The sequence below is a fragment of the Oncorhynchus tshawytscha genome, linkage group LG16, assembly GCF_018296145.1.
Source record: "Oncorhynchus tshawytscha isolate Ot180627B linkage group LG16, Otsh_v2.0, whole genome shotgun sequence".
Classification (NCBI taxonomy): Eukaryota; Metazoa; Chordata; class Actinopteri; order Salmoniformes; family Salmonidae; genus Oncorhynchus; species Oncorhynchus tshawytscha.
Genome location: NC_056444.1, coordinates 6,461,814 through 6,475,730, shown reverse-complemented (window position 1 = coordinate 6,475,730; position 13,917 = coordinate 6,461,814). Strand labels below are relative to the sequence as shown.

General features: G+C 44.3%; 1 protein-coding gene across 1 annotated transcript in view; it reads left to right on the top strand.

Moving 5' to 3' along the window:
- The window catches only part of LOC112242105 (uncharacterized protein C8orf34 homolog), a 163,851-nt gene that overhangs the window by 78,708 nt on the left and 71,226 nt on the right, over window positions 1–13,917 (top strand). The window contains exon 8 of the mRNA XM_042298624.1: window positions 9,714–9,849. Coding sequence (XP_042154558.1) covers window positions 9,714–9,849 — 136 coding nt within the window. The remainder of the gene's footprint in view (window positions 1–9,713; window positions 9,850–13,917) is intronic.

Below are 13,917 nucleotides of genomic sequence, written 5' to 3'. Positions count from 1 at the left end.
ATCTCTCTGTAGGTGAGGGCTCTGAGGGGACTCTTCTCCAGGTTCATCTCTCTGTAGGTGAGGGCTCTGAGGGGACTCTTCTCCAGGTTCATCTCTCTGTAGGTGAGGGCTCTGAGGGGACTCTTCTCCAGGTTCATCTCTCTGTAGGTGAGGGCTCTGAGGGGACTCTTCTCCAGGTTCATCTCTCTGTAGGTGAGGGCTCTGAGGGGACTCTTCTCCAGGTTCATCTCTCTGTAGGTGAGGGCTCTGAGGGGACTCTTCTCCAGGTTCATCTCTCTGTAGGTGAGGGCTCTGAGGGGACTCTTCTCCAGGTTCATCTCTCTGTAGGTGAGGGCCTTGTGGTGGAATGTGTGGGCATCACTTCTTTTCAGGTGGTTGTAGAATTTAATGTCTCTTTCTGCTCTGCATGCATTGCTTGGGGTTTTGGATTGTACAAAAAGTCTATATTTTTTGCAGAATTCTGCATGCAGAGATTCAATGTGTTTGTCCCATTCAAGATTGTCCCATTCGAGATTCAAGGTGTTTGTCCCATTTTGTGAATTCTTGGTTGGTGAGTGGACCCTAGACCTCACAACCATAAAGGGCAATGGGTTCTATAACTGATTGAAGTATTTTTAGCCAGATCCTAATTGGTATGTCAATTGTTATGTTCCTTTTGATGGCATAGAAGGTCCTTCTTGCCTCGTCTCTCAGATCATTCGCAGCTTTGTGGAAGGTAAATCAAATCAAATCAAATCACATATTTGTCACATGCATTGAATACAACAGGTGTAGTAGACCTTACAGTGAAATGCTGAATACAACAGGTGTAGTAGACCTTACAGTGAAATGCTGAATACAACAGGTGTAGTAGACCTTACAGTGAAATGCTGAATACAACAGGTGTAGTAGACCTTACAGTGAAATGCTGAATACAACAGGTGTAGTAGACCTTACAGTGAAATGCTGAATACAACAGGTGTAGTAGACCTTACAGTGAAATGCTTCTTACAAGCCCTTAACCAACAATGCAGTAAAAAAAAAAAAAAAAAAAAAATAAGAGATAAGAATAACAAATAGCGAGACTATATACAGGGGGTGCCGGTACAGAGTCAGTGTGGAGACTATATACAGGGGGTACTGGTACAGAGTCAATGTGGAGGCTATATACAGGGGGTACTGGTACAGAGTCAATGTGGAGGCTATTTACAGGGGGTACCGGTACAGAGTCAATGTGGAGACTATATACAGGGGGTACTGTTACAGAGTCAATGTGGAGGCTATATACAGGGGTGCCGGTACAGAGTCAATGTGGAGACTATATACAGGGGTACTGTACAGAGTCAATGTGGAGGCTATATACAGGGGGTGCTGTTACAGAGTCAATGTGGAGGCTATATACAGGGGGTACCGGTACAGAGTCAATGTGGAGGCTATATACAGGGGGTACCGGGACAGAGTCAGGTGGAGGCTATATACAGGGGTACTGGTACAGAGTCAATGTGGAGGCTATATACAGGGGGTACCGGTACAGAGTCAATGTGGAGGCTATATACAGGGGTACTGGTACAGAGTCAATGTGGAGGCTATATACAGGGGGTACCAGTACAGAGTCAATGTGGAGGCTATATACAGGGGGTACCAGTACAGAGTCAATGTGGAGGCTATATACAGGGGGTACCAGTACAGAGTCAATGTGGAGGCTATATACAGGGGGTGCCGGTACAGAGTCAATGTGGAGACTATATACAGGGGGTACTGGTACAGAGTCAATGTGGAGGCTATATACAGGGGGGAGGTACCGGTACAGAGTCAACGTGCGGCGGCACCGGTTAGTCGAGGTAATTGAGGTAATACATACATGTAGGTAGAGTTGTTAAAGTGGCTATGCATAGATAACAACAGAGAGTAGCAGAGATGTAAAAGAGGGGGGGGGGCAATGCAAATAGTCCGGGTGGGCATTTGGTTAGATGTTCAGGAGTCTTATGGCTTGGGGTTAGGAGCCTCTTGGACCTAGACTTGGCCCTCCGGTACTGCTTGCCGTGCGGTAGCAGAAAGAACAGCCTGTGACTAGGATGGCTGGAGTCTTTGACCATTTTTAGGGCCTTCCTCTGACACCGCCTGGTATAGAGGTCCTGGATGGGAGAAAGTTTGGCCCCAATGACGTACTGGGATGCAGCTGTAGAACCTTTTGAGGATCTGAGGACCCATGGCAAATGTTTTAAGTCTCCTGAGAGGGAATATGTTTCGCCGTGCCCTCTTCACAGATTTCTTGGTGTGCTTTGACCATGCAGCTATTCAGAGGGAATGATGCCCTTAAGTCATTTGTAATTCTGTGTGAAGGCTTGGCCTGATTTACTGAAGGGTTTGGCCCAGTACAGTTCACTGAGACTGGACCTGGGCTGGCAGAACCGACAGAGTAGACAGAGGTCCTGGTATGGGAGAGAGTCTTCCCCAGTCTTACTGGTGACCTGCCAGACTGGCGCTGAACCTTTTGAGGATCAGGACCCAGAGATGGTAAAGAGCTATTAAGTCTTACTGAGAGGCCAGCCAGACTGGCGCTGGCCCTCTGGAGAGATTTCAGGGTGTGATGGTGACCATGCAGCTCTTACTGAGGGAAGATGCCCTGGAGTCATTGGTAATTCTGGGTGACAGAGATTGGCCTGATTTATCTAAGTCTTGGCTGAGTGGCAGTTCACAGACTGGTGCTGGGCTGGAGAAAGATACAGGAGACAGAGATGGGTAGAGATCTATCAGTCTTACTGAGTGGCCAGCCAGACTGGCGCTGGAGATTGGAGAGATACAGGGAGACAGAGATGGTAGAGATATCTATCAGTCTTACTGAGTGACCTGCCAGACTGGCGCTGGAGATTGGAGAGATACAGGAGACAGAGATGGTAGAGAGAGCTATCAGTCTTACTGAGTGGCCAGCCAGACTGGCGCTGGAGATTGGAGAGATACAGGGAGACAGAGATGGTAGAGATCTATCAGTCTTACTGAGTGGCCAGCCAGACTGGCGCTGGAGATTGGAGAGATACAGGGAGACAGAGATGGTAGAGATATCTATCAGTCTTACTGAGTGGCCAGCCAGACTGGCGCTGGAGATTGAGAGATACAGGGAGACAGAGATGGTAGAGAGATCTATCAGTCTTACTGAGTGGCCAGCCAGACTGGCGCTGGAGATTGGAGAGATACAGGGAGACAGAGATGGTAGAGATATCTAACAGTCTTACTGAGTGGCCAGCCAGACTGGCACTGGAGATTGGAGAGATACAGGGAGACAGAGATGGTAGAGAGATCTATCAGTCTTACTGAGTGGCCAGCCAGACTGGCGCTGGAGATTGGAGAGATACAGGGAGACAGAGATGGTAGAGATGGTAGAGAGGTCTATCAGTCTTTTTACATTTTTTAATTTCACCTTTATTTTAACCAGGTAAGCTAGTTGAGAACACCTTTATTTAACCAGGTAGGCTAGTTGAGAACACCTTTATTTAACCAGGTAAGCTAGTTGAGAACAAGTTCTCCATTACAACTGCGACCTGGCCAAGATAAAGCAGAGTAGTGGGACAGAAACAACACAGTTACACATGGAATAAACAAACATACAGTCAATAACACAATAAAAAAGTCTATATACAGTGTGTGCAAATGAGGTAAGATAAGGGAGGTAAGGCAATAAATGGGCCATAGTGGCGAAATAATTACAATTTACCATTAACACTGGAGTGATAGATGTGCAGAAGATGAATGTGCAAGTAGAGATACTGGGGTGAAAAGGAGGAACAACAAAAAATAACAGTATGGGGATGAGGTAGTTGGATGGGCTATTTACAGATGGGCTATGTACAGGTGCAGTCATCTGTCAGCTGCTCTGACAGCTGGTGCTTAAAGTTAGAGAGGGAGATAAGAGTCTCCAGCTACAGTGATTTTGGCAGTTCGTTCCAGTCATTGGTAGCAGAGAACTGGAAGAAAGGCGGCCAAAGAAGGAATTGGTTTTGGGGGTGACCAGTGAAATATACCTGCTGGGTGGGTGCTGCTATGGTGACCAGTGAGCTGAGATAAGGCGGAGCTTTACCTAGCAGAGACTTGTAGATAACCTGGAGTCAGTGGGTTTGGCGACGAGTATGAAGCGAGGGCCTGCCAACGAGAGCATACAGGTCGCAGTGGTGGGTAGTATATGGGGCTTTAGTGACAAAACGGATGGCACTGTGATAGACGGAATCCAATTTGCTGAGTAGAGTGTTGGAGGCTATTTTGTAAATTACATCGTCAAAGTCAAGGATCGGTAGGATGGTCAGTTTTACGAGGGTCTGTTTGGCAGCATGAGTGAAGGAGGCTTTGTTTTGAAATAGGAAGCCAATTCTAAATTTAATTTTGGATTGGAGATGCTTAATGTGAGTCTGGAAGGAGAGTTTACATTCTAACCAGACACCTAGGTATTTGTAGTTGTCCACATATTCGAAGTCAGAACCGTCCAGAGTAGTGATACTGGACGGGCGAGCAGGTGCAGGCAGCGATCGGTAGAAGAGCATGCATTTATTTTACTTGCATTTACAGTAAGAGAAGTTGAAGGACCCGGAAGGAGAGTTGTATGGCTATGAAGCTTGTCTGGTGGTTAGTTAACACAGTGTCCAAAGAGGGGCCAGAAGTACAGTATACAGAATGGGGTCGTCTGCATAGAGGTGGATCGGGAATCACCAGTAGCAAGAGTGACATCATTGATGTATAAAGGTGTCTTACTGAGTGGCCTGCCAGACTGGCGCTGGAGAGAAGAGAGATAGAGAGACAGAGATGGTAGAGAGGCAGAGAGGTCTATCAGTCTTACTGAGTGGCCTGCCAGACTGGCGCTGGAGAGAAGAGAGATAGAGAGACAGAGATGGTAGAGAGGCAGAGAGGTCTATCAGTCTTACTGAGTGGCCTGCCAGACTGGCGCTGGAGAGAAGAGAGATAGAGAGACAGAGATGGTAGAGATGGTAGAGAGGTATATCAGTCTTATTGATGGTTCATCCCTGTGGAATGCTTTCGACACCTTGTAGTCCGTGCCCTGACGAACTGAGTTTGTTTTGAGGGAAAATTAGGTATTTCTGTTTGCTTTATTTGAATACATTTGCAACAATTTGTTTCTTTAACTGTCATCGTAGTTCTTCTGAGGTTTTTATTCTTACTTAAATTTATTAGATTTTGGATTTTTTTCTTTCTTCTTCTTCTTCTTCTTCTTCTTCTTATTATTACTCTAATATTATTATTATTATATTATTATTATATTATTATTAGTATTACTATAATATTATTATTATATTATTATTATTACTATAATATTATTATTATTATATTGTTATTATTACTATAATATTATTATTATTATATTATTATTATTACTATAATATTATTATTATTATATTATTATTATTATTACTATAATATTATTATTATTATTATTATTATTATTATTATTATTATTATTACTCTAATATTATTATTATTATATTATTATTATTATTACTATAATATTATTATTATTATTATTATTATTATTACTATAATATTATTATTATATTATTATTATTATTATTAAATTATTATTATTATTATTATTACTATAATAATATTATTAGTAGTAGTATTATTACTATATTATTATTATTATGATTACTATAATATTATTATTATATAATTATTATTATTATTAAATTATTATTATTATTATTACTATATTAATATTATTATTATTACTATATTATTATTATTATTATTACTATAATATTATTATTATTACTATAATATTATTATTATTATTAATTTTATTATTAATGCTATGCTATACTTTCTACTTTTAAACTCGGACAAAACAGAGATGCTTGTTCTAGGTCCCAAGAAACAAAGAGATCTTCTGTTGAATCTGACAATTAATCTTAATGGTTGTACAGTCGTCTCAAATAAAACTGTGAAGGACCTCGGCGTTACTCTGGACCCTGATCTCTCTTTTGAAGAACATATCAAGACCATTTCAAGGACAGCTTTTTTCCATCTACGTAACATTGCAAAAATCAGAAACTTTCTGTCCAAAAATGATGCAGAAAAATGAATCCATGCTTTTGTCACTTCTAGGTTAGACTACTGCAATGCTCTACTTTCCGGCTACCCGGATAAAGCACTAAATAAACTTCAGTTGGTGCTAAATACGGCTGCTAGAATCCTGACTAGAACCAAAAAATTTGATCATATTACTCCAGTGCTAGCCTCTCTACATTGGCTTCCTGTCAAAGCAAGGGCTGATTTCAAGGTTTTACTGCTAACCTACAAAGCATTACATGGGCTTGCTCCTACCTATCTCTCTGATTTGGTCCTGCCGTACATACCTACACGTACGCTACGGTCACAAGACGCAGGCCTCCTAATTGTCCCTAGAATTTATAAGCAAACAGCTGGAGGCAGGGCTTTCTCCAATAGAGATCCATTTTTATGGAACGGTCTGCCTACCCATGTCAGAGACGCAAACTCGGTCTCAACCTTTAAGTCTTTACTGAAGACTCATCACTTCAGTGGGTCATATGATTGAGTGTAGTCTGGCCCAGGAGTGGGAAGGTGAACGGAAAGGCTCTGGAGCAACGAACCGCCCTTGCTGTCTCTGCCTGGCCGGTTCCCCTCTTTCCACTGGGATTCTCTGCCTCTAACCCTATTACAGGGGCTGAGTCACTGGCTTACTGGGGCTCTCTCATGCCGTCCCTGGAAGGGGTGCGTCACCTGAGTGGGTTGATTCACTGATGTGGTCATCCTGTCTGGGTTGGCGCCCCCCTTGGGTTGTGCCATGGCGGAGATCTTTGTGCTATACTCGGCCCTGTCTCAGGATGGTAAGTTGGTGGTTGAAAATATCCCTCTAGTGGTGTGGGGGCTGTGCTTTGGCAAAGTGGGTGGGGTTATATCCTTCCTGTTTGGCCCTGTCCGGGGTGTCCTCGGATGGGTCCACAGTGTCTCCTGACCCCTCCTGTCTCAGCCTCCAGTATTTATGCTGCAGTAGTTTATGTGTCGGGGGGCTAGGGTCAGTTTGTTATATCTGGAGTACTTCTCCTGTCCTATCTGGTGTCCTGTGTGAATCTAAGTGTGCGTTCTCTAATTCTCTCCTTCTCTCTCTCGGAGGACCTGAGCCCTAGGACCATGCCCCAGGATTACCTGACATGATGACTCCTTGCTGTCCCAAGTCCACCTGGCCGTGCTGCTGCTCCAGTTTCAACTGTTCTGCCTTCTTATTATTCAAACATGCTGATCATTTATGAACATTTGAACATCTTGGCCATGTTCTGTTATAATCTCCACCCGGCACAGCCAGAAGAGGACTGGCCACCCCACATATGCTCTCTCTAATTCTCTCTTTTTTTCTCTCTCTCGGAGGACCTGAGCCCTAGGACCTTGCCCCATTACTACCTAACTCCTTGCTGTCCCCAGTCCATCTGACCGTGCTGCTGCTCCAGTTTCAACTGTTTTGCCTTATTATTATACGACCATGCTGGTCATTTATGAACATTTGAACATCTTGGCCATGTTCTGTTATAATCTCCACCCGGCACAGCCAGAAGAGGACTGGCCACCCCACATAGCCTGGTTCCTCTCTAGGTTTCTTCCTAGGTTTTGGCCTTTCTAGGGAGTTTTTCCTAGCCACCGTGCTTCTACACCTGCATTGCTTGCTGTTTGGGGTTTTAGGCTGGGTTTCTGTACAGCACTTTGAGATATCAGTTGATGTACGAAGGGCTATATAAATATATTTGATTTGATTTGATTATTGTTATTACTATTATTATTACTTTATTATTATTATTATTATTACTATACAATTATTATTATTTTTATTATAATCACTATATTATTATTATTATTATCACTATATTATTATTATTATTATCACTATATTATTATCATTATTACTATAATATTATTATTATTATTATTACTATTGTTATTATTATTATTATTATTCTTACTATAATATTATTATTATTATTATTACTATTATTATTATTATTATTGTTATTATTACTATAATATTATTATTATTATTATTTCTATTATATTATTATTATTATTATTACTATTGTTATTATTATTGTTATTAGTACTATAATAATATTATTATTATTATCACTTCATTGTTACCAAAAAGCTCTCAAGCTCTGAACTTCACTGTACTGCTTAACACCAGTTGTATCCTGTGCACGTTGCGAATAAACTTTAAAACTTGTGTGTATGAGGTTACTATGACCTCTAGTGGCCAGTGATGGAATAGCAGCCACTGTCTTGTTTGAATTCTCCTGTTTCCATGGTGTTTTCAGTAGGGCATACCATGCATTTCAATTAACAGGTGTGCCTTGTTAAAAAAGTTAATTTGTGGAATTTCTTTCCTTCTTAATGCATTTGAGCCAATCAGTTGTGTTGTGACAAGGTAGTGGTGATACACAGAAGAGAGCCCTATTTGATAAAAGACCAAGTCCATATTATGGCAAGAACAGCTCAAATAAGCAAAGAGAAATGACACTCTATCATTACTTTAAGACATGAAGGTCATTACTGTAATGTACAGTAACACACTGTAGGGTACATACACAGACACATACGCCCTGGCACTGTGGGCATACAGACACATACACCCTGGCACTGTGGGCACACAGACACATACGCCCTGGCACTGTGGGCATACAGACACATACACTCTGGCACTGTGGGCACACAGACACATACACCCTGGCACTGTGAGCACACAGACACATACGCCCTGGCACTGTGGGCACACAGAAACATACACCCTGGCACTGTGGGCACACACAGACACATACGCCCTGGCACTGTGGGCACACAGACACATACGCCCTGGCACTGTGGGCACACAGACACATATGCCCTGGCACTGTGGGCACACAGACACATACACCCTGGCACTGTGGGCACACAGACACATACACCCTGGCACTGTGGGCACACAGACACATACGCCCTGGCACTGTGGGCACACAGACACATACGCCCTGGCACTGTGGGCACACAGACACATACGCCCTGGCACTGTGGGCACACAGACACATACGCCCTGGCACTGTGGGCACACAGACACATATGCCCTGGCACTGTGGGCACACAGACACATACACCCTGGCACTGTGGGCACACAGACACATACACCCTGGCACTGTGAGCACACAGACACATACGCCCTGGCACTGTGGGCACACAGACACATACGCCCTGGCACTGTGGGCACACAGACACATACACCCTGGCCCTGTGGGCACACAGACACACTGTAGGGTACAGAAACACATACTGTTTGCCAATCTAACTTTCCGGGTTCATTGAGTTTCTCTGTCTTAGCCCCTGGAGGCCCCTTGAAACCATATGCCTCTGTGCCCAATCTCTCTCTCTCCCTCTCTTCCTCTTCCTTCTCTGTCTCCCCCTCTGTCTCCTCCTCTGTGTCCTCCAGCCTCCTCCTCTGTCACTTCCTCTCTCCTCCTTCACTTTCCTCCTCTGTCTCCTCCTCTGTCACTTCCTCTCTCCTCCTCCACTCTCCTCCTCTGTCTCCTCCTCTCTCCTCCTTCATTCTCCTCCTCTTTCTCCTCCTCTGTCACTTCCTCTCTCCTCCTCTTTCTCGTCCACTCTCTTCCTACGTCTCCCCTTCTGTCCCCTTCTCTGTCTCCTCCTCTCTCTCTTCCACTCTCCTCCACTTACTCCCTCTCCTTCTCCCTTTCCAGAGGACCTAGATGACCTGCGTATGGAGGGGGTAACAGGGCTGGCTCCGTCAGGCAGTAAGTTCAGCCAGGGTCGTAGCTCCTACTGCCCAGAACCCCAGGCCAAGGTTACACTCAACATCTGCTCTAGGTGTGCAAGGTAAATATTTACATGTTCTTTACTCTTTACTCTGAATACCTGGCCCCAACCTGTCCTTTACTCTGAATACCTGGCCCTAACCTGTCCTTTACTCTTTACTCTGAATACCTGGCCCTAACCTGTCCATTACCATGAATACCTGGCCCTAACCTGTCCATTACCCTGAATACCTGGCCCTAACCTGTCCTTTACTCTTTACTCTGAATACCTGGCCCTAACCTGTCCATGAATACATAACCTTTACTCTGAATACCTGGCCCTAACCTGTCCTTTACTCTTTACTCTGAATACCTGGCCCTAACCTGTCCATTACCCGGAATACCTGGCCCTAACCTGTCCATTACCCTGAATACCTGGCCCTAACCTGTCCTTTACTCTTTACTCTGAATATCTGGCCCTAACCTGTCCTTTACTTACCCTTTACCCTAACCTGTCCTTTAATTTACTCTGAATACCTGGCCCTAACCTGTCCTTTACCTGTCCTTACCTATTTACTCTGAATACCTGGCCCTAACCTGTCCTTTACTATTTACTCTGAATACCTGGCCCTAACCTGTCCTTTACTCTTTACCTGAATACCTGGCCCTAACCTGTCCATTACCCTGAATACCTGGCCCTAACCTGTCCTTTACTCTTTACTCTGAATACCTGGCCCTAACCTGTCCTTTACTGAATACCTGGCCCTTGTCCTTTACTCTTTACTCTGCATACCTGGCCCTAACCTGTCCATTACCCTGAATACCTGTCCCTAACCTGTCCTTTACTATTTACTCTGAATACCTGGCCCCAACCTGTCCATTACCCTGACTACCTGGCCTTTACCTGTCCTATTCTCTGACTACCTGGTCCTTACCTATGCTTTACCATGTCCACCTGGCCCTTACCTGTAATTTACTGGGATTACCTGGCTCTTACCTGTCCTTTTCCCTGACCAACTCACCTTTACCTGTCCTTTACCCTGACCAACTCACCTTTACCTGTCCTTTACCCTGACCAACTCACCCTTACCTGTCCTTTACCCTGACCAACTCACCCTTACCTGTCCTTTACCCTGACCAACTCACCTTTACCTGTCCTTTACCCTGACCAACTCACCCTTACCTGTCCTTTACCCTGACCAACTCACCCTTACCTGTCCTTTACACTGGCCACCTCACCCCCACCCTGACCACCTTTACCTGTCCTTTACCCTGACCACCCTTAGCTGTCCTTTTACCCTGACAACCTGGCCCTGTCCTTTACCTGACTTACCTGTCCTTTACAACCTGACAACCTGGCCCTTACCTGTCCTTTACCCTGACAACCTGGCCCTTACCTGTCCTTTACCCTGACCCTTACATGTCCTTTACCCTGATAACCTGGCCATTACCTGTCCTTTACCCTGACAACCTGTCCCTTTCCTGTCCTTTACCCTGACAAACTGGCCCTGACCTGTCCTTTACCCTGACAACCTGGCCCTTACCTGTCCGTCTGTCTGACCATCTGTCTGTTTGTCTGTCTGACTGACTGTTTGACTGACTGTCTGTTTTGATGGCTGGCTCTTTGTCTGTTTTCCGTTTGTCTGTCTGTCTGCTCTATAACTTGGTAGCTCCATTTTACACAGAGGGGACAGGTCAAACACTGCTCTACTGTCTATTCAGCATGTATTTATCTGAGAGGAGAGGGATATGGTCTCAGTATTTATCTGAGAGGAGAGGGGTATGGTCTCAGTATTTATCTGAGAGGAGAGGGGTATGGTCCCAGTATTTATCAGAGGAGAGGGGTATTTATTTATCTGAGAGGAGAGGGGTATGGTCTCAGTATTTATCTGAGAGGAGAGGGGTATGGTCTCAGTATTTATCTGAGAGGAGAGGGGTATGGTCTCAGTATTTATCTGAGAGGAGAGGGGTATGGTCCCTCAGTATTTATCTGAGAGGAGAGGGGTATGGTCTCAGTATTTATCTGAGAGGAGAGGGGGTCTCATGGTATGGTCCCTCAGTATTTATCTGAGAGGAGAGGGGTATGGTCTCAGTATTTATCTGAGAGGAGAGGGGTATGGTCTCAGTATTTATCTGAGAGGAGAGGGGGTATGGTCCCTCAGTATTTATCTGAGAGGAGAGGGGTATGGGTATTTATCTGAGAGGAGAGGGGTATGGTCTCAGTATTTATCTGAGAGGAGAGGGGTATGGTTCCTCAGTATTTATCTTGGAGGAGGGGTATATGATGAATGTTTGTCTGACTTACTGCAGTGTCCATAGGCTTCCTCTGCACGGATGTTCCTGTGAGAAAGAGACACTAGTTCACCTCTGAATGATATCATCAACTTCTATGTTAGTCAGTGTTTGGCCACATTCTAATTCCCTGTCTCTATATTAGACCAGTAGACATACTCTACGTCTCTTCAAGTCAAACTTCCCCACATGCGCTAGACTTCAGGGAAGCAGGTTTATTAGTAGGATGGAGAGGTTTTTATTAAGAGGTACAGATAGATTTCACTGTAAACCTTTTTGTTTGGAAGTGATAGCCAACCCCTCTTCTCCTTCTCTCCATGTCACTCCATCTGCTTCCTTTTTGACCTGTGACCCCTGGCTTTATAGCCTTCTGTTCACAGGCATGTCTGCTGAACACTCCTCATACCAGTCTCTCTTTCTCTTTCCCTGTTTATTTACACTTCATTCAGAAAGGATTCATTCCTCTTGACTCCACATTAAGTCTTACCCATCTACACACAATACCCCATAATGACATCACAATACCCCATAATGACATCACAATACCCCATAATGACATCACAATACCCCATAATGACATCACAATACCCCATAATGACATCACAATACCCCATAATGACAGAGTGAAAATGTGTTTTTAGATTTTTTTGCAAAAGTATTCTAATCAAATCCCATTTTATTGGTCACATGGTTAGCAGATGTTATTGGTCACATGCACATGGTTAGCAGATGTGATTGGTCACATACACAGGGTTAGCAGATGTGATTGGTCACATACACATGGTTAGCAGATGTTATTGGTCACATACACATGGTTAGCAGATGTTAATGGTCACATACACATGGTTAGCAGATGTTAATGGTCACATGGTTAGCAGATGTTAATGGTCACATACACATGGTTAGCAGATCAAATCATCAAATCAAATATATTTATATAGCCCTTCGTACATCAACTGATATCTCAAAGTGCTGTACAGAAACCCAGCCTAAAACCCCAAACAGCAAGCAATGCAGGTGTAGAAGCACGGTGGCTAGGAAAAACTCCCTAGAAAGGCCAAAACCTAGGAAGAAACCTAGAGAGGAACCAGGCTATGTGGGGTGGCCAGTCCTCTTCTGGCTGTGCCGGGTGGAGATTATAACAGAACATGGCCAAGATGTTCAAATGTTCATAAATGACCAGCATGGTCCAATAATAATAAGGCAGAACAGTTGAAACTGGAGCAGCAGCACGGCCAGGTGGACTGGGGACAGCAAGGAGTCATCCTGTCAGGTAGTCCTGAGGCATGGTCCTAGGGCTCAGGTTCTCCGAGAGAGAGAAAGAAAGAGAGAAAGAGAGAATTAGAGAGAGCATACTTAAATTCACACGGACAGGAGAAGTACTAGATATAACAAACTGACCCCAGCCCCCTCCTGAGATAAATACAAGACAGGAGGGGTCAGGAGACACTGTGGCCCCATCCGAGGACACCCCCGGACAGGGCCAAACAGGAAGGATATAACCCCACCCACTTTGCCAAAGCACAGCCCCCACACCACTAGAGGGATATCTTCAACCACCAACTTACCATCCTGAGACAAGGCTGAGTATAGCCCACAAAGATCTCCGCCACGGCACAACCCAAGGGTTGGGGCGCCAACCCAGATGTTATTGGTCACATACACATGGTTAGCAGATGTTATTGGTCACATACACATGGTTAGCAGATGTTATTGGTCACATACACATGGTTAGCAGATGTTATTGGTCACATACACATGGTTAGCAGATGTTATTGGTCACATACACATGGTTAGCAGATGTTATTGGTCACATACACATGGTTAGCAGATGTTATTGGTCACATACACATGGTTA